Source organism: Chelonoidis abingdonii, chromosome 22, assembly GCF_003597395.2.
Source record: "Chelonoidis abingdonii isolate Lonesome George chromosome 22, CheloAbing_2.0, whole genome shotgun sequence".
NCBI lineage: Eukaryota > Metazoa > Chordata > Testudines > Testudinidae > Chelonoidis > Chelonoidis abingdonii.
Window position 1 is genome coordinate 22,416,048 of NC_133790.1, and position 24,040 is coordinate 22,440,087.

General features: G+C 46.2%; 1 protein-coding gene across 1 annotated transcript; it reads left to right on the plus strand.

Moving 5' to 3' along the window:
- Window positions 1–14,735: 14,735 nt before the first annotated feature.
- PIK3IP1 (phosphoinositide-3-kinase interacting protein 1) lies at window positions 14,736–23,315 on the plus strand. Its single transcript, XM_032773716.2, has 6 exons — window positions 14,736–15,365; window positions 16,124–16,240; window positions 16,423–16,539; window positions 19,141–19,329; window positions 19,474–19,552; window positions 21,798–23,315. Exons 1-6 carry the CDS (start codon window positions 15,299–15,301, stop codon window positions 22,003–22,005), a joined length of 777 nt encoding a protein of 258 aa, XP_032629607.1. The 5' UTR covers window positions 14,736–15,298; the 3' UTR covers window positions 22,006–23,315.
- The last annotated feature ends 725 nt before the right edge of the window (window positions 23,316–24,040 follow it).

Genomic DNA, 24,040 nt, shown 5'->3' on the forward strand with positions numbered 1-24,040 from the left:
TGAACCTCTGCCTTAACTCCCCATCTGCAAAATAAAGGTTCCTTACATCACAATAGTGTTGCAAGGATTAACCTAATGAAGGTTTAAACAGTGCTTTGGAAATGCCAGGTGCTTAGGTACATGCTAAGTATTACTAGATCTGCCAAACTAAGGAGCCGGAGACCCATGTCAAATTTGCATATGGTGGAGAAGATAGGTGCCTCCATCTTTAATGCAGCACGGTGCTGGATCAAGACGTAGCCTTGCATGCTGGGATGTGCACTCTCTGTGGGTCGCACTTTTGTGTTAAAGATGAACACAACGGTGAGCTGCTGCATAAAATTGTCTGTGCTGTGCTTGATTGCTCCTAATTTAAACTCTGTAGCTATAATGTAGCTGAAATAAGACATATTTTCTTGCTATTTTTCACCTGTGCCATTGCCATAAAGCCTCATGGGTGGGGGTGGGGTTTCTTCATGATTTTGCGCACCCTCCTCAAGCCACCAAAAAAGACCCCAAAATCATGACTTCACTCATGCAGGAAGATGTTCTTATTTTTTGTAAAGTGAACAGTATTGAGTATTCTAAACCAAAAGACAGATAGTCTGTGGCACATTTTGTACAATGCAAGCCCCACCCAATCAGGTGGGCTGGTGTCACACACTGTTGATATGAAATTGACAAATTGCTGCTAATTTGGGGGGCAGAGTGTTCTCCTCTCCTCCCATCTGCCCTCCCAAAACCCCCCCCACAAACAAACAAAAGCAAAAGAGTGTCTTCATTTAACGGGAAAAAAAAAAGTTTTAAAACCAAGTGGCTCAGACAGAGTTGTTTCTGTTATTGATGTATCGATCTCTAGAGTTTACCTTATTTTTACATTTGCTGACCAGTAGAGAAGCAAGATTTTGGCAAGGTAATAAAATATCTTAAAATCTTACTAATCCAGGCTTTGACCAAACAACTCTTGTGATCTGCCAAGGGTTTCACCAGGAGCATGTCAAGATATAGCCGGCTTTCCAGTCAGCAGAAGGGTAAGCCAGGATCAGAGATTGGCAACTCCAGTCATCCTCACTCTTATTGATTATCCACACTGGAGGACTTGGGAGGAAGTAGGCAGGAAAATGTTGATAAAGGATGTAAACTGAGTAGCGTGTTTGACAAGAGCTTTGTTGCCAATTTGGGAATCAGCTTGCTCATGGACTTGAGCTGGAGGAGAAAGGGCAGTTAACAAAAGTGAACATAGCATGTGCGTCTCCATTTCTTGTTTCCAGGAATACTCCGAGAGGGCACTCTGTTCACAATAGGCGTAAGCCTAGGGAGAAGTTCAGACAGTGGGCCAAATTCATTCAAATTTCCATGGAGTTACGGCTGGGATGAATTTTGGCCAGTTGCATCAAAACTTTATTTTGAGTGCTGCAGAACTGGACTTGATTCATAAAAGGTGTAGAGCTTTTGTTAAAAAGGGAGGATTCTAAAAACATCACCATGTATTCTTCTTATCAAAGGGACTCTTAGATTGAAATTAAATGAAAGCGACTTGCTTCCCAGGCCAGTGGACATGAAACCTATTAGGTGGGAGGTTAACAAACCTGTAATGATTGTTCTAACTGGTCGCGATGTGCATGGGAGAGATTTGCACTGACGTGGTGGCTGGGGTAGGCTTGTTAACGTAGAAACCAAGCAGTTCGCCAAGAATATTTTATGGTTCCTTGCGTCTTCTGGGGCAAATTTCTGTGTGTTTTTTTGCTGTGACATTGCTGGTTTAAAACAATTCTGTGTGATTTTGTACTTGGGAAGTATGTACTTCTAATAGAACTGAAAAGATCTGGACAAAAAAATCACCTATGAGTGTTTCTGCATGATCGTGCAGTGAACACAGCTGCACTCTGGGCAGCCTTACCCAACTTTTTCTATTTTCCTTCCAGTCACTGAGTACCCATGTTTTTGTAAACCGAAACTCTCCTTTAAAAAGAGCTTCCCTTTCCTTCCCCCCGCATTTGGTGAGTCTGCAATCCTGTTTTTGAGATTTCACAACTCCTTCCCGAGAGACAGGGACTGACATGCCATAAACATTGGATCATAATGGCATTCAGGCATTAGGAGGAGGCTAACGAAAGGAAAAAGTTCAGTTATACATATCTTGGTAATCAAAGTGAGATATTTGTATTGCAGTAGTGCCTCCAGCCTCCTAATCGATTGGAAGTGCATACAAATGTAGCAATGGTCCACGCCCCAAAGATCTATAGTACAAAGATAGACACAAGGTGAAGAGAGGGCACATTATCATCATTTTTTAGGTAGGTAACAGGCATGGATTAAGGATCTAATTCAGCAAGGCACATTCGTCTTGCTGAATCTATGACTAAATGATTTGCCCAAGGTCACACAGGAAGTCTGTGGCAGAACTAGAAATTAAACCCGGGTCTCCCAAGTCCCAGTCCAGTGCCTTAACAATAAGAAAAAAATACATGGAATAAAACAGGTAGAGCTAAACAGACTTTATTTTCTTAAAGCATAGCAACAGGACTTTAAGGTGGTGAGGATTTGGTGTTCATACCTGTCTTTGGTATAATTGTAAATGCCTGGTGACAGTATTGGACCTCTTTTCTGAGTGCCAATGGCTTAGGAAGTATGTTTTCGTTCCCCATTGTTTCCTACAGTTGTCACTCCCTGAACTGAATGTCCTCAATAATGAATTACTTGAAACAGAGAAATCATGGGACTGAATGACCTAACTCTTCAGCTGTTTGGATTAAAAGCAGGAGAGCTAACCTAGATTTTGTAGTGTCTGTCATAACTTTTTAACGTCTTGTTTTTCTTAAACCTCAGTTTTTAAAATGTTAATATCTGAACTTAAGCCGGTGCCTGTCTTAAGTCTGGAGGATGATGCAATCTGCAGCTTTAATATAAAAAGAGAAAGTACTTGTGATGCCAAAGTACATTTCAAAAGAACTAATTTCTGACCTTGAAAGGATGAGTAAAATGTTCTGGGTTTCACTACATATAAAACAAGTAAAGCCAAAACAGGGGAAGTTACAGATTACCCACCCCCCCATGAAACAGAAAAGGCTTCCTTTTATTAACCCATAAAAATAAAACTGCATCTTTTCAATTGTTCTCTCAGATTTTGTCACTCTGAAGTGCCAGACTATACTGTGGAGTGTATTGGCCTTACCAGTATAATGAATCCCTTCACATCAGTTAAGCAGGCTCTGTACCATTTACCTTTTGCCTAGGCACTGTGCTGTATTTTGATTGTGAGTGAAGTAATATTGAATTTCTGACCCTGTATACCCAGTCCTGTCCCAGAGAGGAGGAGGAACAAATCAGCAAGGGATGGCGTGGGAGGGAGAGTAATACTAAAGCTTAGATGAAAACTAGAGTTGTCTGGACATCCTCTCCTGGGCCCTACCTTTTTCCATTTGCGCAAACCTTCCTTTCAAAAGCAAGGCCCCACTAGGCCCCTCTGAGTGATCCATAGGACTTGGTTTTCATAGTAATCTGCTAGTTATGGAGTTCTCAAACTTCATTGCATTGCAATCCCCTTTTGACAACAAAAATTGCTTCACAACTCCAGGAGGGGGACTGAAGCCTGAGCCCACCTAAGCCCGACTGCCCCTGGTGGGGGGCCAAAGCCCAAGCACCACTGCTTTGGGCAGGAGGGCCAAAGCTGAAGCTTAAGGGCTTCAGCCTCAGGCCTGGGGCCTGCAACCTGAGTCTTGCCACCCAGGGCTGAAGCCCTTGGACTTTGGCTTTGGTCCTGGGCAGTGATGCTCGGGCTTCAGCCCCAGGCCCCAGCAAGTCTAAGCCAGCCCTGGCCACCCCTTTCAAAGGGGGTTGCGACCCACTATGGGGTCCTGACCCACAGTTTGAGAACTGCTGTGCTAGTCCATGTTCCTCTGAGAAGAACAGTGATCAGTATTCAAAGCATGGGGCTGGGAGACTTGAGATCCTGAATTGTAAACCTGGCTCTGTCATTGATTTGCACTGTGGTAATTCAGGCTCTGAAGCTGTGGAATGCCGAGCCCCTTCAGCTCCCATTAACACCACTCTTAGCACTTGGGAGGATCAACTCTTCACCCTTTTCCTAGATTTCATTCCCCTTCTATAAAACAGGGCATGGGAACCATACTTCATTGGTGTGTTGTGGAGACTGATCAGTTAATGGGCCAAATTCTGCTCTCTTTCATCTGTTCAGCACCCTGGACTTCAGGTGTAATGGATAAAAAGTTGGACAAACATTGGGATGCATTCTTTTCTAAACGTGCAGTATTTAAAAGCTGTCTGGCATTACTGATGTGGTCTTTGGGTCCAGCTGAATGTAGTTTTTCCTGGGTGGCCTTTGCAGTTTTGCAGACCTAGAAGTGCTCTGAGAGATGTTCACTGCAGGAAATAATTGGTGCCTAATTGACATTCCAGTGACTCCCTTGGGCTGGAGAGTACCTTTCCTGAAGACACTGGCTGATGTATAAAGGTCTAAGCTACCTGCAGTCATGTAGTAAACACACACCTCTGGTATGTGCTTTGTATGATAAATTGGTGTCTCATTCTTGCTAATTGCTTTCTGGCTGCTTTATCAACAGACAGGTACCTTCTCCAGGCAGCTTTTATGTGCTCTCTCCAGAATTGTCAGGCTGACTCTAACTGTTAGAACCCAAGGACATGGATTGGGAGATACTTAAGTCAGACCACAATGGTAAGGCAGAGAGGGAAAGTTGCTGCAATTAATGCTGATACAGGGTGTATTAAGATGAAAAGACTTTTCTCAAAAGTCCTAAACAGTGAATGGCTGATGTATGGGGTGAGGAGGGTAAATCAGGAAAGCTGGTACAGTATGTTTCTTCTGATGCAGTGACATATGGAAGAGATGGTGCCTTGGAAGGGAGGGAGCAGAGAAGTTTGCCACTGGCTCTGGATAGCCCCAATCCTGCTGCCATTGAATTTCGCCACTATCTTCAATGGAAGCAAGAGGTGAGGCTTTGATAAGGATGGGTGACTCTCTCTGCTTGAATTAAATTTCTTGCCTATTTATAGGTCTACCTCTATTGAAACCGAGCCTGACTAGCCACCTCAGCTGTCTTAGGGACCCATTTGTATCAAGCAATTAGTTTTACTCACCTATTTTTTTGTGTGTGTGTATTTTTTGTATGTTCTGTTGGAAGTTGAGGCCTCTGTACAAGGGAGTACACACTGATTTTAAATGGTAATAAACCAAAAGAGAATTAACCCTGCAGGGTGCATGCGTTTATTTTCTGGAGCCGGACTATAGAAGCCCAGGGTGCAGGGAGAGACGGCCTGTATGTTTCATAGTTCTGAATTTCCCTCTTTGCAGAGACAGCTCCTGCCAGCCTGACAAAGGCTTCTCTTGCTGTTGCCACAGGATTGTATGAGGATTGTGCTGTCCTGAGCAGCATTGTGTACATGTTTGGATGGGCTTATTTTGAACACACACAATCCTTTCTCTGTGCCTGCTTGATTAGATTTCTCTAACTCCTTCAGGAGAAGGTGACCCAGCAACGAGTGTCTGTGTGAAAGAGCAGCTGCAATCCATTGGCCATCCCCACTGAATACCAGGAGGAGAGTGAAGATGAAAGGGTACTTTTAAAATAAATATGCTTTTATTTAAGAAATAGCCCTGCAGCCTTCCCATGTCAAGTGTTAGCTAACTAATCGAGTGCACTGCATCCTACCCCAGTGTCTTTATTTTGCAAGAAATAGTATGGTGAGGCAAGGTAACACTACCTGTCCCACTGAGAAAAGGACCTTCTGGATCCTTGTGGTCTTCCTCCTACAGCAGCTAGGGATGTTCACTTCACAACCAGAGTTGCTGTTGAAGATGGCAAACTCTTTGACAGGGGTACTGGCCTAGTGGATGGGTGGGAAGCAGTAGATGTGATATGTCTTGGTTTTTAATAAGACTTTTGATACAGTCCCATGCAATATTCTCATAAGCAATGTAGGGAAATGTGGTCTAAAATTACATTACAATAAGGGGGGTGCACAAGTGGTTGAAAGACCTTACCCAGAGAGCAGTTATCAATGGTTAGCTATCAAACTGGGAGGACGTATCTAATGGGATCCCTTGGATCAGTCCTGGATCCAATATTCAGTATTTTCATTAATATCTTGGATACTGGAGTGGAGAGTGCACTTACAAAATTTGCAGATGAGACAAACCTGGGAGGGGTTGCAAGCACTTTGGAAGACCAGATTAAGAATTCAACACTACTGTGACAAATTGGAGAACTCGTTTCAAATCAACAAGATGAAATTCAATAAACACATGTGCAAAGTACTTCACTTGGGAGGAAAAAATCAAATGTACAACTGCAAAATGGGGAATAACTGGCTGGGTAATAGTGCTGCTGAAAAGCATTCGGGGGTTATAGTGAAACTCAAACTCAGTACAAGTCAACAATGTGGCGCATTTGCAAAAGAGTCTAATATTCTGGGGTGTATTAACAGGACTGTTGTATGTGAGACATGGGAAGTAATAGTCCTGCTCTACTCGGCGCTGGTGAGGCCTCAGCTGGAGTACTGTGTTCAATTGTGTGTGCCACACTTTAGGAAGGATGTAGATAAACTGGAAACAGTCCAGAGGAGGAGAACAACAACGATAAAAGGTCTAGAAAACCTGACCTATGAGTAAAGGTTTAAAAAAAAAACAAACCTGGTCATGTTTAGTCTTGAGGAGGGCCATGATAAATATAGGAAGGGCTGTTTAAAAAAGGGATGGTGAGCAACTGTTCTCCATGTCCACTGGAGCTGGGACAAAAACAAATGAGCTTAATCTGCAGCAAGGGAAATTTAGGTTAGAAATAAAAAAAACCTTCCTAACCAGAAGGGCTGTTAAGTGTTGGAACAGGCATCCATGGGAGGTTGTGGAATCCTCATCACTGAAGGTGTTTAAGAACAGATTAGACAAATACCTATCAGGGATGGTCTAGGTTTACTCAGTCCTACCTCAGCACAGGGGGCTGGACTTCATGACTTTGTGAGGCCCCTTCCAGTCCTACATTTCTATGATTCAATGAAACTCAAAACCAGAATTGCAGGGGGAGGTGCTCTCATGCTTGCAGGGCTGGCTTCTGCATGTTTGTAGTGGCTGCAGAGAGGGTGTATGTATTGTAGGAGTTATAAAATGTGTTGTCTCCGCATGTCTGTGACGTGCACAATTGAGGAAAACCAGAGACATTTGCCTTTCTGCAGGGACAAGACTAGGACAGCAGATAGGCAACAGCCGTGGAGGATGAAGCTGGGAGGGATGCCTGGGGGAGGGGTTACCAGGGAAGATTGCGACTGCAGCTCAGGTGGTTGCACCACAAGTGCAGCAATCCGTTCAGCTCCATGTTGATCCCAGTCCATGCCTACTGCTCCTCAGGTCGGCCCTGCTGCCTGGGCAGTCCCTGGCCACTGCCCCAGACTCATACTGCAGCCACCGCTTTAACTCCGCCATGTCTCTGGAAGTGCAACCAGTGTGTGGGCAAGGAGCCCAAAAGCGAGGAGCTCCTCTGGAAAGGTCCGAAGGGCAGACTGGCGGGTGCAGTGATTGCTGGGGGGTCAGGTGGGGGTGGTGTGTTTTGAGGGGTGAGTGCAGGGGGACTGGGCAAGGATAGCAAGATGGTGCCAGGTTAGGCCAAGGATCCAGGTGCAGGGCTGAGGTAGGGTGGCAGTGATAAGGTATTTTGCCTTTGTTGCAAGATCTTTACTTTGAATGTCAAGTCCAAATTGGCAAGCAATAGCATCTGAGACTGGAAACATACATCTGCCACTTTCAGCAGTCATGAAAAATTTCTTGATCACATTTAATCATTCAGATGTGTAATGGACTGCAGGAGAGTCTTTAAACTGTAATAGTTGATCAAAAATAATCAGTATATACTTAGTGTGTAAACAGAACACTGGCATAATGTTCTGCATAGACTTGTCGCTCTTACTTGGACACTTGCTGTTCAGAATTTGGCTCTTCCAGGCCATTCAGACAGGCTGTAGGAACCAGGTAATGGACATTTCCTAAAATTTGTGGAGTTGATGGTCCTGTTTGATGACATTCTGAAATAATTTCTGGAAAGAATAACATCAAATAGTCCTGTCTTCATTACATTGGGAAAAAAATATTTAGAATGAACTAATTGACCTTTTGGCATCAGAAATCAGAGGCAAAATCTTATCCATGGTGAAGGAATCAAAATATTACTTAGTTGTCCATGGTTGCACGCTGGCTAATAGCCAAGCGGTAGACATGTCTATGATTGTAAGATTTATTTCCACAAGATCTGGAAATGTGAAAGCAGTGTAAATGTGAAAATACAGGAGTGCTTCTTAGTATTTGTGAAACTGGATGATTCAAGTGATGCAGGCATGACAGAAGTTCTTCTCCAGAAATTAAATAAAATGGGACTGCCTCTTGCAAATGTGAGAGGGCAACGCTGTGACAACAGAGCTAACATGAAAGCGAAGAATAGCAGAGTGTAGAAACAGATGCGTGAGTTTCTCTTGAACAGTTTGTGTGTCCTGTAGCACCCATTCTATCAGCCTGGTATTGAGCAGTGCTGCTGGCTGTTGTATCAAAGGCATGAACCTTTTGGGGGTCATTCAGCCTATTTTAATTTATTTTCAATCCGTTTGTCAATGGGATATTGTTTTGAAACATGCTGGACACTCTGGTATTACAGTGAAACAAGTGCCTGAGAAAAGATGGAAAAGCAGAATTGAAGCAGTAAGAGCCATGAAGTGTTAAGCTGGAGAAGTGTATGATGCATAGCTATCCGTAGCTGATAATGCAACATTGGTTGGTACCTCTGGAGCCAAATCTCATGCAGAAGCATGATCCATTGCTGAACAAATGCTTCCTTTCAAATTTCTGTGCAGTTTAGTGGTGTGGCATTGTATATTGTCTGAAGTTAACATAGCAAAGACGACTTTATAAGCGGCAGAATTTTACCTGCATCAAGTAATCAAACCATTTAGCAATTCTACAAGATTTCTTGCAAAACTATTGTTCCAATTACAATTTTGCATCTGTACCTGCTTGAAAATTAGCAGAATCACTTGGGATGTAAGGCAGGCTGCAGAAGAGTTCCAACTCTGAAGTTGAAGGAAAAAAAATTAGCTACTAGGCTTACAATGAACCAGGTGTCATTAGAGAAGTGAAACTGTTAGTGTTACATTTGGGTTGGTTAATCAGAAAGATGGCACCAGGGGAGGCCTAAGCACTCCCCCGGGCCCAGACACACAGCACCAGCCTTTAAAATGTGAGGCAAGTATCTCCAATATAAGAAGACACTAAACAGCATACAAAGAGGAGGAAATATGAGAACAATTCCTTTAAAAAAAAGTGAAAAGTATTTCTGACCTTCAGTTTCATTGTTGGGGAGATGTCTAAGTGGCAAGCCTAACCGGGGTGTATGTGGGAGGTAGGGAAAACTGGATCTAAAAAATTAACATTCATAAATCTTGAGCTCTTGACTTCAAGGCCTGTGCTTTCACCCCTTAGATCATGGTGCCTCCCAGCTAAAACCATGCTGCCCTCCTCACAAAGGCATTTCTCCTCCACCCTTAAAGAGACAGGCTCTGTTTTTCCAGCAGTAGCACACTTTAACGGCAGCAAGACAGGGTAAGTGTGAGGCATTGGGAAATCACCTCCTCCTCTGTCAGCTGTGCCTCATGCCTAATAACACAGCCAGGGTTTGGTGATATCCTGCCATGACACATAACAAGTAAAAACAACAGGTTATGTAATCCAAGCAGTTCTGTTATTTGTGTGCCTGGCCCAGAAACTAGGAAGGGGGAGTTCCGACAAGGACAACAGTAATCTAAATCGAGTCCGTTACAAAATAGACCAGCATGAATACAAATAACTCTGGGTTGCTTGCTTGCTTTGGTCATGAGTGGTACTGATTACCATCGTGGGAAAGTGCTGTACAGATTATCACAAAAGAGGCCACAATAGAAAGATATAGCTGTCTGAAGGGTTCGATCATGCTAGGGGGTTGTGTCCTGACTCAAAATGTAGCCTGCAAGAGCTGAAGGCATTCAGCACCAACCCCTTTGTGATGGAGAAATATAACTCCCCCTTTGAGCCCTGCAGTGAACCACAGGGGCTATTTTGCCCTCCTCTGAACCACAGGACCCAGATTACCCTGCTAGAGCCTCTAGCCTTTCATTATATACCATGCAGAAAACTCATCAGCGAAGGCACTCTGAGTAAGTAGAGCAAACTCTCTGAACCTGTCCAGACCAGTTCAAATACCAGAGCAGGTTGTTTTGCTCCTGCTGACTTCCTTGTTAGTCCTGGAGGCTCTGGCTGGCACTTACTTGGCAGTAGCTCCTGCTCTTGGATTGGAGGGGGGAGGGGAGAGCCTTTTCTTTACCATGCAGCAGGGAGATCAAGCAATGGAGTCAGCACTTTCATTCCCTCTCTCCCCTCTGACCCGAAATGCATGGTTTCGCTCTCCGGCTTGTAATTCTGTTGCTGCACATTGGCCTACAACTTCATAAACTCCATGTGTAGTCGGAGCCCCCTTGTCCCAGTCCTTGTGATTGACATCATTTTTGTAAGCCAGAAATAACGTGTTGGAATCTGTTTCTGTCCCTGGAGCATCTTGTAAGGATGGCTTTGTTAGGTGAGAAACCCTGACAGACACTGTTTTATGATCGAGCTGGGAGTAAGAATAGTTTACAGAATTATCTGCATTTTATCTGTAAGTACTTAAGAACACTTAGTATACTTGTTGCCTTCTGTCTTCGGGGCCCTTTACAAACATTGCCTCATTCTCACAGCACCCTGTGTGGCAGGTAAGCTCCATTGTTATTTTCATAGAATTATAGGACTGGAAGGGACTTCAAGAGGTCTTCTAGTCCAGTCACCTGCACTCAAGGTAGGACTAAGTATTATCTGACCATCTGTGATGTATCTTGGTCTAATCTGCTCTTAAAAGTCTCTAATGACAGATTCCATAACCTTCGTAGGCCATTTATTCCAGTGCTTAACTACCCTGGAATATTTCTTTCTTTAAACTTTTTATTAAGTTTTCCCACAGGTGAAGAAGTAGAACAAAGGAAACCAAAGGGACAGTCTGGAAGAAGAAAATATCTATGACAGTTTGGTCTGCTACTATAAGGTAAATGCCATAATATCAGCCTGTACAGACAATGTCTGCATTTGGGGATACAGATTTATCAATGGAAGGCAGTATTGTGTAGTGGTTAAAGCATCAAACTGCGTGCAAGACAGAGATGTGACCAGAACCTAGATAAGGGATTCACAATGCAAACTTGAGAAAATCACATAACCTCTCTGTCTCCATTTCCCTATTTGTAAAATAGCATATTGATGTACTTCTGTGAAGTGCTTTAAGATCCATGACTGAGAAGTGCCATGGATATAGCACAGAGGTATCCATCCAATAATCAGTGGAACATCTCCTTTTCAAATAAAGTCTCTAGAAAATAACAGAAGCTCTCAGCTGTAAGAACAGAGCAAATGGGTTGAATCTATTTCTAATGAGCAGGGACAGCCTTTAATTCCCTGGTTCCCTCCGTCTCTGGAGTTCCATGGCATCTCCTTAGACTTTGCTCTGTCAAACTGCAGGGCCTAAATCTGCGCTGGCACCCCAGAAAAACTGGAGATAAAAGGAAAAAAGAAATGTGTACAAGTCAGACAGGTGGAAAAGGCTATTGTGCTTTCCTGGCAATGTGAAAGCTTTTGAGTCCCTCCTAGACTCCCTGATTTGACTGCAACAAAGAGTCCTGTGGCACCTTATAGACTAACAGATGTATTGGAGCATGAGCTTTCGTAGGTGAATACCCACTTTGTCAGATCCTACAGCCTTAGTCAAAACTTCCACAGGCTTCAGTGAAAGTGTTACCAGAAATAAGACCTTGGAACCTGGCCCAGCAATAGTCTGTCCCCACAGTAAAACATAAAGCATTTAAAGAGAGCAGACATTTCAGCTAGTGCGAACCAATACTTAGGGAGCTTCCCTCACCAATGATGTCAAAGTCCTTTAAAGCTGGCTGAGTACTAATATACCCATTTTACAGGTGGTGGAACAAGTCTCAGGAAGCTTAACTTTACCAGGATCATGTGGAGAACCAGTAGAATATACGCTTGCTGGATGCCCCGTCATCCATTAGCCATTAGACTTTGTAGCCTTTGGGTGTAAAAATACTTTTCACTCTTGTAGCGGCTTCCATGTTATGCTTCCAAAGCATTTTATAAGCACTGATCTTCTCAACATCCCTCTAAGGTAGGAAATCATGATTAACTACCCCTATTTTATAGAAAGTGAAAATGAAGCACAGAGGAGAGAGCTTGTGTGACACCTTGGGCACTCCACTCTGTGGCACAGTCAGAAATAGAACCTTGTATTCACAGTCTTATGCCTTAACCACAATCCCAGTGGTCCCCAACCTTTTTGGCTGGCAGGTGCCAGCCAAAGGACCACTGCAGCAGTGGAGCACCCGCCAAAATGCTGCCAAATTTTGGCGGCATTTCAGCGGTGACGCCTCTCGATGACGCCACTTGTCACTGACAAGTGATGTCATCGAGAGGCGTCCCTGCCGAAATTTGGGAGCGACGCCTCTCGATGACGTCACTTGTTGACAAGCGTCGTCATCGAGAGGCATTCCTGCCGAAATGCTGCTGAAATTCGGCGGCATTTCGGCGGGTGCTCTCCCAGGGGCCAGGACGCGGGCGCATTAAGATGCCCCTGCGGACACCATGGTGCATTGGGGACCACTGCACAAGCCCATCCTTCCTCCCTAGACCTTTTTAGAGATTCTCCCATCCAGAAGGGCTGAATATTTTAACTCGGGTAGGCAACCTATGGCATGTGTGCCGAAGGTGGCATGCGAGCTGATTTTCAGTGGCACTCACGCTACCTGGGTCCTGGCAACTGGTCCGGGGGGGCTCTGCATTTTAATTTAATTTTAAATGAAGCTTCTTAAACATTTTAAAAACCTTATTTACTTTACGTACAATGATAGTTTAGTTATATATTATAGACTTCTACAAAGAGACCTTCTAAAAACGTTAAAATGTATGACTGGCACGCGAAACCTTAAATTAGAGTGAATAAATGAAGACTCAGCACGCCACTTCTGAAAGGTTGCCAACCCCTGTTTTAGCTGATTGTTGTTTCCTGTTTTAGACAAATGAAAAACAGTCTGTCAATCTAGGTACTTATATGGTTACTCTTGTCACAATATCTGAGTGCCTCCTACATATTTAAAAATATAAATAACTATTTTAAACCTATTGTCTGAAATTGCTACTAAAAGGTTGCATTATTTTGATAGAATGCCTATGGTAGAACCAACACTAACGGTATTTTTCAGGGAGTTTTCATCTCTTAGTCTCAGCTGTGAACATTTCTCCAGAAAACTAGGACCAGAGCCACAGATTCTAAACCATGTGGGATTAAATAAAGAAAAACAGATGAAAAGCAGAGAAGCTACAGGAATTGATGTCCTTGAGGTGAAAGCATAGCCTGTGTGTTAGTGAGTGCCACCAGCCTTACTTACACTGTTTGGGATCTCCTGCTTACTATGGCAAACTCAGAGAAACCCAAATTAGGAAATAAGGCAGTACCTGGGTAGTTACAGGTGAATAGGGAGCCCTTCACTGGCCATCTCCCCCTGTGTAAATTTCTGAGAGAGAGAAATTCCTCCTCATATCCAGACTAAAGATGGCAGGATTAGGATCCTTGGGGAAACCAAAGATGTCATGAATATGGAGGCCAAGGATCCAGATTGGTAGAAGTTGGAAGGAATCACACATGAATATGTAAAATGGGGCCTGTGACCCATCCTGTAGCTGAAAACAGGGAAGCTGCACTTGTGAGACAAATTACTGTTTTCTCCTTCTATTAAGCTGTTGGAGTAAGGTAAATATTTTTGGTAATAACAAGCAATTATAGCTATAAACACCTTCATTAACTCCAGCAGCTCAGGTTTGTTTCCAATATACAAATTATTTGCACATGATTAAGCTCAGGATCTTGTCTAAAAGGTGCCAACTTGGGTCTCTCTCTATCATGTTATGCAGACATGTTCTGTCCCGGATTTCAAGGCTGTAGGAAGAAGCTGAGACAGGCAAACACATGTACCCCAGTTTCAACAGTACAGATGAACCCTACCAGGGTTCCTGCCAACTCTTATGCAAAAATATTTTTATTTCTACTTTGCAAATACCCTTCTCTCAGATACCACAACACTGCAGCATAAGAACCTGAATAGAACAATATCCACCCTTCTTCACTCTAGAATCATATTTTTCTTTAAACCCCCACTTACATGGCACTACTCCTGTGGGACAGCAAGCATGGCCCTTCTGTAGATGTCATCACACTGTTACCAATCAATCCACTAGACCAGCAAAAAACATCTAATGGCATTGTTTCATAACATGCATTGTCACACAGGTCAACTTGATTTCCTAACTCCCTCAGTGGGTGACTAGCAGCACAGAGGGATTTATTGCTGAAGGTGGGAACTGGGAAAGTTGTGCCATTATGCTAGTGTCTCTTGCAGACAGATCAAGGAGCAGCATTGCTGGACTCGGAAGAACCCTCTTGAAACATGAATCTAGCATAATATACAAAGTTTGGATGGAGGGGTTGAAACGAGACGACCTTAAAGGGGGGCAAGTTTTCTTCAGGCCCTGCCTCTCTCTCAGTCTCTGAATGGTGTGTGTATTCCTTGGTGTGTCTGTGGGTGTAGGCCTGGAGACTATTATCCCCGAAGAGATTGCAGCAGAGGGTGAGAATGCTGTTAGGGAAGCGGCAGACAGAAGCTCACCACCTCCCCATAGGCAGTAGGCCAAAGGAGCTGAACCGGCTCCACTACGCCTGTGTGTAGGCAACAACCACGGAGGGGTTAAATGCGATTTAACTCCTGCTGTAACTGGTTCCTGGGCGCCCCTCGCCGATCCCAGAATCGTGCAGAACCTTCGGAAGTCAGGGGACGTGAAAGCCCAGGTTGCCGGAGTTTGCCCTAGAGCGTCTGTTTTCACCGTTTATATTACTGAATCCTCGAAACTCTCCGACCAGGAGTCGGGCACACAGACCCTGGGCTGTCTGCTCCGCCACTCTCTGCTGCAGCTGTTTTTTCTCTCGCATGTTCAAGACCCAGGGTGAGTCTATAGAGAGGAGGAGCCTTCGCTGCAGTGAGCTTCAGCCCAGCCTGTTTACCACAAGAGAAAATAACAAGACCAAAGCAGGGGCCGAGGCCAAAAAGGGGCGAGCAGCTTTCCCAGATTGCTGAGACTTCCACGGCTACTTTTTCAGCCTTTGCTCGTGCACGGATTGGATCAAGCATGCTGGACTGGGTGCAAGCTTTGCTTCTCAGCGCCGCGCTGCTAACAGCAGCGTCTGCCAGCGAAGGTGAGAGCCGACCCCCACCCCCACACGCACCGAGCTCCCGGAGCTGGGGGGCAGGCGATGGAGCCTGCATTGCCCTGCGGTGGGGTAGGGGTGTCTTATTCCGTATGGTTTCGGGGAGAGGGACCCCGAGCTCCATCTTTGTTACCAGGAACAAAGGCAAATCTCAGAAAACCCTTCTGTCTCTGCCAGGGGATGAGATTGTGGCACATAAAATAAGTCCGGTCCCCTTGAGTGGGGGGACATCATGACCTCTCGAGGTCCCTGCCAGTTCTGTGAGTCTATAAAGGGTAAAGAGGACGTGACTGATGTCCAGACGCAGGGACAGCGGAAACCATGTATTGGGTTGTTGTTACTACTTCCAGCCCGGCAGAGCTGCCGCGCCCGGCACCCCTGCGAAGGGGTGGCTCAGGGAAAGCGGGGGTGGGGGGGAAGATGCTTCCCTACATTTGAAGATCAGCGGAGCTGGTCCCCCAGCCCTCCCCTTCTGGGCAGTTTGAAGAGTCTAAAGCCCGCCAGCGTTGCTTGGCTCTGCTGAGAGACTTTCTGCCCCCATTTTAGAACTGAGTTTGTTCACCCCCGTTCGGATCGGAAATGTCATGGCGTTCGGGGAGGGTGTTCGGTGCTTTGATGTTTTCAAGGTGCCTTGAAGGAAGAGGCGAGAAGACGGAGGCAGCGGAGGGGCTGGTACAAGAGGTGCCGCTGTGGGTTACAAAGCGTGCGCAGTTTCAGGGCCGGCGGGATTCTCTCGTTCTCTCCAGAATGTGTCCGTGGCAATGGAGTTTCCTACCGGGGCAGCCAGCAGATCACCTCGAGCGGTGCCCCGTGCTTGAACTGGCTGGCGGTGCAGAGAAACTACAGCTCCACACTCCTTGCAGGTAGGTGCGCTCGCTGCCCCACCGCGGGGGTGGTTGGGTTTTTATTGGCGGGGGGCTCCAAACAGCTCTTCAGCTGTGTTATTGTCCGTCCCCCCCACTCGCTCCTGGGTGTGTTTCCTGGGCTGGGTGGGGGTGCAAGCCCAGCCCCTGCCGCGCATTAACTGTCCTTCCTGGCCCCCCAGTCTCCGAGGATCACAGCAGCTGCCGGAACCCCGACGGCGGTGCGGCCCCCTGGTGCTACGTGAGCGGCGAGGCCGACATCCCGGAGCGGAGCCCCTGCGACATCGCCCCCTGCCTAGGTGAGCGGGATTCCGCCCGGCGCTGGGTTCCCCGGGCTGGCGCGAGCCTTTCTACCCTAGTCGGGGGACCCCACCCGCTGCGGGGCCACGTGCCCGCTGCCCTCCCCGCGTGGGGTCAGCGAGGCCAGGGCACGTGCGCAGGGGGAGCACGTCGGGTGAACCACGACGGGGTGCAGTTGCTAGTCCCCACCCCTGCTGCAGCGGGATTGGCTGCCCTGTTGCCAAGCTTCTAGGGGGTACTGATTGGTCTCCCGTTTTGGGGTGATGTCATCCCAGCGGCTATAGCTCGGCGTGTAAACAATTTAACCCCGCCCCCAGGGCGGGGCTGTCCCCGCCCCCTGCACGTGGAGTGAGCCGCCCGCCCCCCTCTTTCCAGGGCACCCACCGTGACGTCATACTAACCCTTCCCACGTGTGTCTGGCGCCCCAGAGAGATCGGCTGCGCAGCCCCCTCCTCACCAGCCCTTAGTCCCACGCGGGTCACTGCAGGGAAAGGCCATGTCAGGGTGGGTAGTTCAGGTGTTGACAAACTTGAGGGAGCAAAGAGCAGCAGAATGTCAGGGACTGTGAGGCTCAAGGCACCCGCTTGTGGAGAGCGTCACAAACAGCTGCGGCACCGTGAAACCAAAGGGGGCTGGGAGCAAAGATTAAACAAGGAAAGCTATCAAATCCAGACTGGACACAGTGGGCTTGATAGGGGGACAGGCTAACCCCCTACAGGGATGGAGAGGAGTTGTCTGATGGGGGGATAATTAGAATCAACAGGAAGAAATTAAAAAAGGGAAGAACTGGCATACCAGGAAAATCTCCCTGATAGAGGTGTTACTGTTAGAGTGGGGAATAATCTGTTTAGGACTATTCCGGGGAAAATGTTAGAAGATGCACAATACAGAACACATCTGCACTGATCCTGTCTGAACTATTTGCTTGTTTGCTCTCCTCTCTAATGTCTGAGAGTCTGTGGCCCGAAAACCTTCCCCAGACACCTTCATCTTTCAAAATTTGTTTTGGTTAAAAAAGTGTTCCCAGAGAGTAGTCATTTGTGGTTCACAGTCAAGCTGGAAGGGCATAACGAGTGGGGTCCTTTTGTTCTCCAGGAGAGCATGTCCCTCCTTGCATGTAGTCTTCCACCCCAGGCAGGATTCAGAATTCTTGCCTCCCTCAGTCTTCTCAATCCTCCTACCCTTGGACTGCAGCTCATTAAGGACAGAGCAGATGTTCCCTGTTTATGGCTCTTTATTTAAAAGTCCTAGGATTGAGGAACTGCCTGGGATTGGGAGCCAATATGCTGAGCAATTGGTGCAGTTGCCAGGGTTTCAGCCATTTTGTCAGATTAAACTACCTTCCCTGCTGTGGTATGTCTGCCTGGGGAAGGGGCTGTCCCATTGCTTTCTCTTCCCCAGGCATAACCCTGCCAGATCCTTTGCTCTTTTTTTTCTGAAAGACACCATGTGAAGTAACATCCCTCTGCAGAGGGACCCTTATTTCCTGGTGGTCTCCTGCCTGTTACTAACCCAATACACCCTCCCTCCGAATCACACAATATTTTTTTCTCTAAAAGATATGCTGTAGTTTAAAGAGAAATTAATTCAAGGAAGTCCTATGGTCTGTGTTATATGGGAAGTCAGTCTGGCTGATCACAGACTCAAGGTATTGAACCAAAATGCTCCAAGGAAAAATACCTAAAGGAATGTTGCCATCATATGTGTGGGATGGGGGTTCTGAGACCCATAGAAAAGATGCTGTGGAGGGTGGCTTTCAGTCATGGCAGCATATTGAGTGTTTGGGGCTCTCCTCCAAAAAGGTAGTTTTTCTTGTCTAGGGCTACCCTAGGGAAGCGTGTCCTGCTGGTATGGTCTTCATTATTCCACAGTGGTCATATGAAATGGAATATGAAGATCAGTGAGCCACATGGAGGATGTGAAAGGTTTACACTGCCAGTGCCCTGAGCTGACACCCCCTTTAGCTTTTGTTAGGAATATGAAAGGTGAGCTCGATGGTGGACCCAGAGTGAGTGCTCCCCCTCTTCCCTTCACACTTTCACATGGGCTGTTTGGTAGCAAGCTGTACATAAGAGAGTGGTGATGGACTTAAATACTTTCTTAGACCAGTCCCACGGAGGCCTTTCTTGCTCAAGAATGTTGAGGCAGGAGGGAAATAGAACAGCAGCAGGGGCTCCTGCAAGAGTTCAGTATGGGGATATTGATCAGCTTGGTCATTTCTGTTCTCTGTGATTTTTTTTTTTTCTCTGTATATTGAGCTATAAATGGATTTGATTAATGCTCTGGGTTCAGGTGTCACCTCTTCTCTCACTCCTGTTTTGGTGCTTTGTTCTGCCAGTTGCCTAGATTGCTCTTGACCTTTATATTGAGCAGCAGTTGAACTGAAAAGTGTGTGTGGGTGCGCGTGTGCGTGTTTTCTCCCATCTGTGGGGAGGCATTCTAACATCTAAGGGGGACTGGGACTGTTTGTCAGTTTAAGATGAGGAAGGGACCAGGGTTCTGGGTCTGAGATGGGTTTGTGCCCCATTCACAAGATAGCTGTTGCTATGAAACTTTGGTGACAAATTTTAATATTTTAATGTATTTTTTCCTCCCAACAGTTGTTACCTCCTCCACAGAGACTCTGGTCCCTACAGTTGCGGCTGAGGTTTCTCAGGGGATAGACCAGGTATTTGAGCCAGCTGATACTTTACCAGCCCGGAGCGAGGCAGCTGCTGTGCAGCCCGTCATTGGGATCAGTCAGAGAGTCCGGATGAAGTCCAAGGAAAAGAAGGACTTGGGGACATTAGGTATGACCTCCAGGAACACTCTCTAGATTCCTCAGTGGGACTACAACAGGATGTTTCTCTTCTGACCCCTAAAGCCACTGTTGTATATAGAGGCTGAGGTGCTGCCTTGTTCCTAACTTTGTCGCTTCTGCTCCTTCCCCACAGGTTATGTGATGGGCTTCATCATGATGGTGATAATCATTGCCATTGGAGCTGGCATTGTTGTGGGCTACATCTACAAAAGGTAAGTAGTCTCTGGATCAAGAGTTGGCAGTGTGGCTGTGATACAGGGCTATAACAGTCAGGAAATTCTGAGCTACTGTAGATAACACCTAAGTCCCAGTTCATGCAAGACTCTGAGATGGGTAGGCTCTTATACATTGGTGGTGGTGCTGCTGTGAGATCTGGTCTTGTCATAGCCTCGATGGAACTCATTTAAACACAGAGGTATTAGGTCCCGTAATAACCGCCCACTCACCCCGGGCCAGTGGAGGAGCCCACTCCCCTTGAAGTATAGCCTCCAGGATGCTGCACCCTGTAGTTCTATATGTCTTGATTGTTGGAGCTTTCACCACTTTTGCCCTGTGACACTTTTCAGAAACGATTTATTAAGCTTTCATTCCATTATTGGAAGTCAGAGGCCCTTGGGAGGGCTGCAGTTATGTAGACACACTGGCCAATCTGCCTGTGATTCCCCAATACGGACCTGCCAGCACATATGCGAGTCCTAAGTTCTGGCTACTCTGTTAAAGCAGTGGGAGTTAAGTATCTCATAGGATTAGGCCCTAACACAGTGAGACATTAATAACAGCTGTGTTTAAAAACAAACACCCAAACCACAGTAACCTGCCCTTTGTTCTGTGTCTTCCCCAGGCTGAGCCCACTCTTCCCTTTCCTACACATGGCAGTCTAAGCCATATCTCCCTTTCGTGTTTATACCTTCATCTATTTGAGTGAAAACAGGGTAGAATCATAATTGTTTCCCTTTCCTAAATTTGTCCTTTGAATTGCATGGTCCAGTTAGCCTGATAGCTGCACATACTCAACTTCCCTTCAGTTCAGTCAGACTTATATGTGCACCTGACCGGCTGATCGGGCCTGCAGTTTGTCAATAGCATCCTACAGCCACAGAAGGATTATCACATCCCTGCTTTAGGGCTTAACTCTTGTAGCTAGCTGCCAACCTCTCCTAGTGAAGCAGAATGAGTCCCTCCCAGGCTGAGCCAAGTCCTTACATAAGATGTATCAGCAAGCTTGGACAGCAGAGACTCCAACAGTGTTACATAAGGTTAGAGCATGATTCAGGGTGCCAGTGAAGGTAGACAGAGAGGACTGATGGGGGAGGAAGGAAGAAAGAAGGTTAGACTGCACTAGAACTGTCTGGCAATAAGCCCTGGAAGCTGTTCTAGCCTCTTGGAGCTGGCTTCTCCAGGGCTCAAGCAGAGGACAGTCTAAAATGTAATTTCTGATCCACCAGACTTGCATTGAATTGGGGCCTGGCACATCAGGACTGTTTTTGCTGTGAAAAGATTTTGATTTTGGGGAGGCTTGAGTCTTAGTAGCCCCTCCCTTAAATCAAAATAGCCCAAGTTCAAGCTTCAGGCAGGGTCAGCGCTGGATGCTTCAGTTTTTTCCCTTTTCAGTTCACCATGTTCAGGTGCATTGGCTTCCCAGTTAAAGTTAAATTTTGCATGTAGCACTTGTCTTAAAAAAACCTGGTTGGTGTCTCATTAACTAAAGCATGCATTACCTTTGCTATAGAGTTTAGTAACTGTCACTCTTTTTTAAAAAAAGTCACTTCTTCTTGGCACCAGACACTGAAGACATGTCACATTCCTTGCTGTCGTGTGAGGGGTCAGGTAGTTTGGAGAAGTCAGTCTCTTTGGAACACAGCAGGCACATAAGGTCATTACATACCTACGCTGAGCAGTGCCATTAACTCAGTTTGCTTTCTGGAAGATACTCATTGCCTAAAGCATGTGTTTATCCCTCCTCACCTGTGCAAGTGCCAACCACCACCCGGAGCTCTTGCATCCTTTCTTACCACTCAGAGTTAATGGCTTCTCTAAACATTGGCAGCTCCTGCTTTGACTCAGCAGTCCTGCATGTTACAGGGACTCAAGACAGACCCATAAACCAAAATCCAGTTAGCTGCCACATGTTGTTTCCATATCTACTGTCTGACCCTTGAGGCCAGTGACAGGTGGGAACAGACTGGCTTAAACCTCCATGATGTTGTAAAACTGGATGAACCAGTCAAAAGCAAGGAGTGTTGGAAACCTCCCGCCGACACAGCTCTGTTTGCTTTCAGCTCTGTATTTGGGAGTTTGGGGAAAAACCCAGCACATCACATTCATATTAAAGGCCTGGTCTTTTGTTGGAGCAGTAGCATCGTCCCTTCTGCTGCAGCTCCATTGGGACAGAGCCCCCTTATAGGGACTGACCTTACTGCAGTCAGCACTCAGACCACCTCTTCTGATTCTTTCTAGGGGCAAAGACTTGAAGGAGCAGCACGAGCAGAAGGTTTATGAGCGTGAAATGCAGCGCATCACCCTTCCACTTTCTGCCTTCACGAACCCGGCCTGTGAGCTTGTGGATGAGAACACGATTGTGGTACACACCAACCAGACCCCCATAGAGGAGGCACATGATGGCAATGCACCTCTCATGGGCCAGGCAGGTACTCCCGGTGCCTGAGGAGCTAGGGCCAGGAGAGGCACAGGTTGAAACGATTGAGGCTAAGATCCCAGTTTCTTGTTTCAGGAGTGGGGGGTCATTTGTATTTTTTTGTTGATGAATTCCAGCAAGTGACAGGACTTGGAGATGCACTGAAATGGGGGCTGTTCATTGTGTGGCTAGCAGGACTTGTTTCACCTGAGGACTGTTGCAATGTGCCACGCTGGCCCCACCTCTTGTACTCCCTGCATCCTCTTTTTCTATTCCCCTCCCTTTTGACCAGTGTTACATGCATTTCAGCTTGTACTCTGACACAGCATCAGAGGGAGTTGGTGGGAGCTTTACAGCAGGGTTGTGCAGAGACTTTGAAGGTAGTTTTACATTTTACTTTAATAGGAGAAAGGCTGTCCTACGCAAATGTCTTCTAGAGATGGGGAAGTCAACTGACAACTATCAATATGGGCACATGAAGAGCTCATGTTGAGATGGGAGAGAAGATTTTGGTTAAAGGGGAGGGAGACAGTTAGCCCCAATGCATTGCTTAAGAGGTCTCTCTCAAGATGCTCATAAAGCAAAGTCTTCCAGGGCCCAGGACACATTCCCACTCTCCTTGGCTGGTACAGAGGAGCCTGGTGCCAGAGCATCAAGCTGGGGTGTGTGCTAGGGCAGAAGAGCAGATTATTTCAAAAGTGGAGGGAAAGTAGACAACCCCTCAATCAGCTTCAGGGAGAGTGGCCAAGTACTCTTTGCTGCTTAAAGGGATAGTAGCCATTTCTGAATTCCTTTCAGACTTTCCCCAGGGATGTGTATTTCCAGCAAACAAGAGTTTAAGCCAGTCCTAGGGTGAATGCAAGTGGAAAGCACTTGAGAGAAGGACAAGCCAGCTGTGCTAGTGCAGGCACATCAAAGCCTCGTGCATCCTGTTCTGTGTCCCTTGCACAGGCTGCAGGAGAGGTCACACTGCAGGGGCTGTTTATCCAAACTGCCCCCTTTGAATAAAGATATTAGGGCAAGTGTCTCAGCAAGAAGGACTTATGTCTGTTCATAATCTGTGTAGGACTAATTCAGAGAAATGCACAGCCCCATCCCTGCAGCAGGGTTCAAGCCATCCAAATAAGATTTTCTACCCACCTACTTTAAGGGAAGTTACTGAGCAGATATTAAGTGTTGATGTTTATATGGTTCAGAAAAAGGAAAGTGTCTTTTTTTTTTAAAGTCTTTGAATACCATTTCTTTGTAAATATTTTAAATACCTCATTATAAAATAAAGATGCAGATTGTGTGACGTTGTATTAAAGCTTAAAAAGGAAAATAAAAAGGTTCTGTGGAAACTTGTGTGGGCTTTAGTTGAAGTAGCAGCTCACACCTAGGAAATGTGACCAGCTCAGCATGCCTTTCTGAACATGTTTCAGCTCCTTCAGCATATTTAACTGCATGAGCAAGCTAACAGCATTATTCAACCCCAGGCAGGGCCTCCTACCTGAGAGAATAATTAAGGCCATTGTAGTCTATCTATTGCTCCCTTCAGAGCTACAACTCCATCCTGCATAAGAGACATACACACAGCTACAATCACCTCCGCAATTCAGAGAACATGCCTTCACCTCTAGCTAACACCATGGGATGTTGACTCTGTAGACATATTGGCAAAGGCCTTGGCTACACTTGGAAATGTGCTGCGCTGGGAGTTACAGCTGTGGTCGTACAGCTGTGTAGGAACAGCAGTGCAGTGTGGCCACATTTGCAGCGCTGTTGGGAGTGGTGCATTGTGGGCAGCTATCCCACAGAGCACCTCATCCCATTTTGGCGCTGTGGGTAGGGGACAGAAGGGTGTGGGTCATTCCGCTTCCTGTCCCAACGCCCTGTGGTGCATCACTCCAGCAGTTTCGTGCCATTGTGAGTCTACAGCGCGGTTTCTGTTAGAAATGGAGCCCGAGCTGCTGAGGACTTTGCTGATGAATGTCGCCAGCACATCACGTTTGGCAGTTGAGCTATTCCTTATGCTCCAAAGTGACAGTGAGGAGTCCGACGACGACGATGATACAGATATAGATTC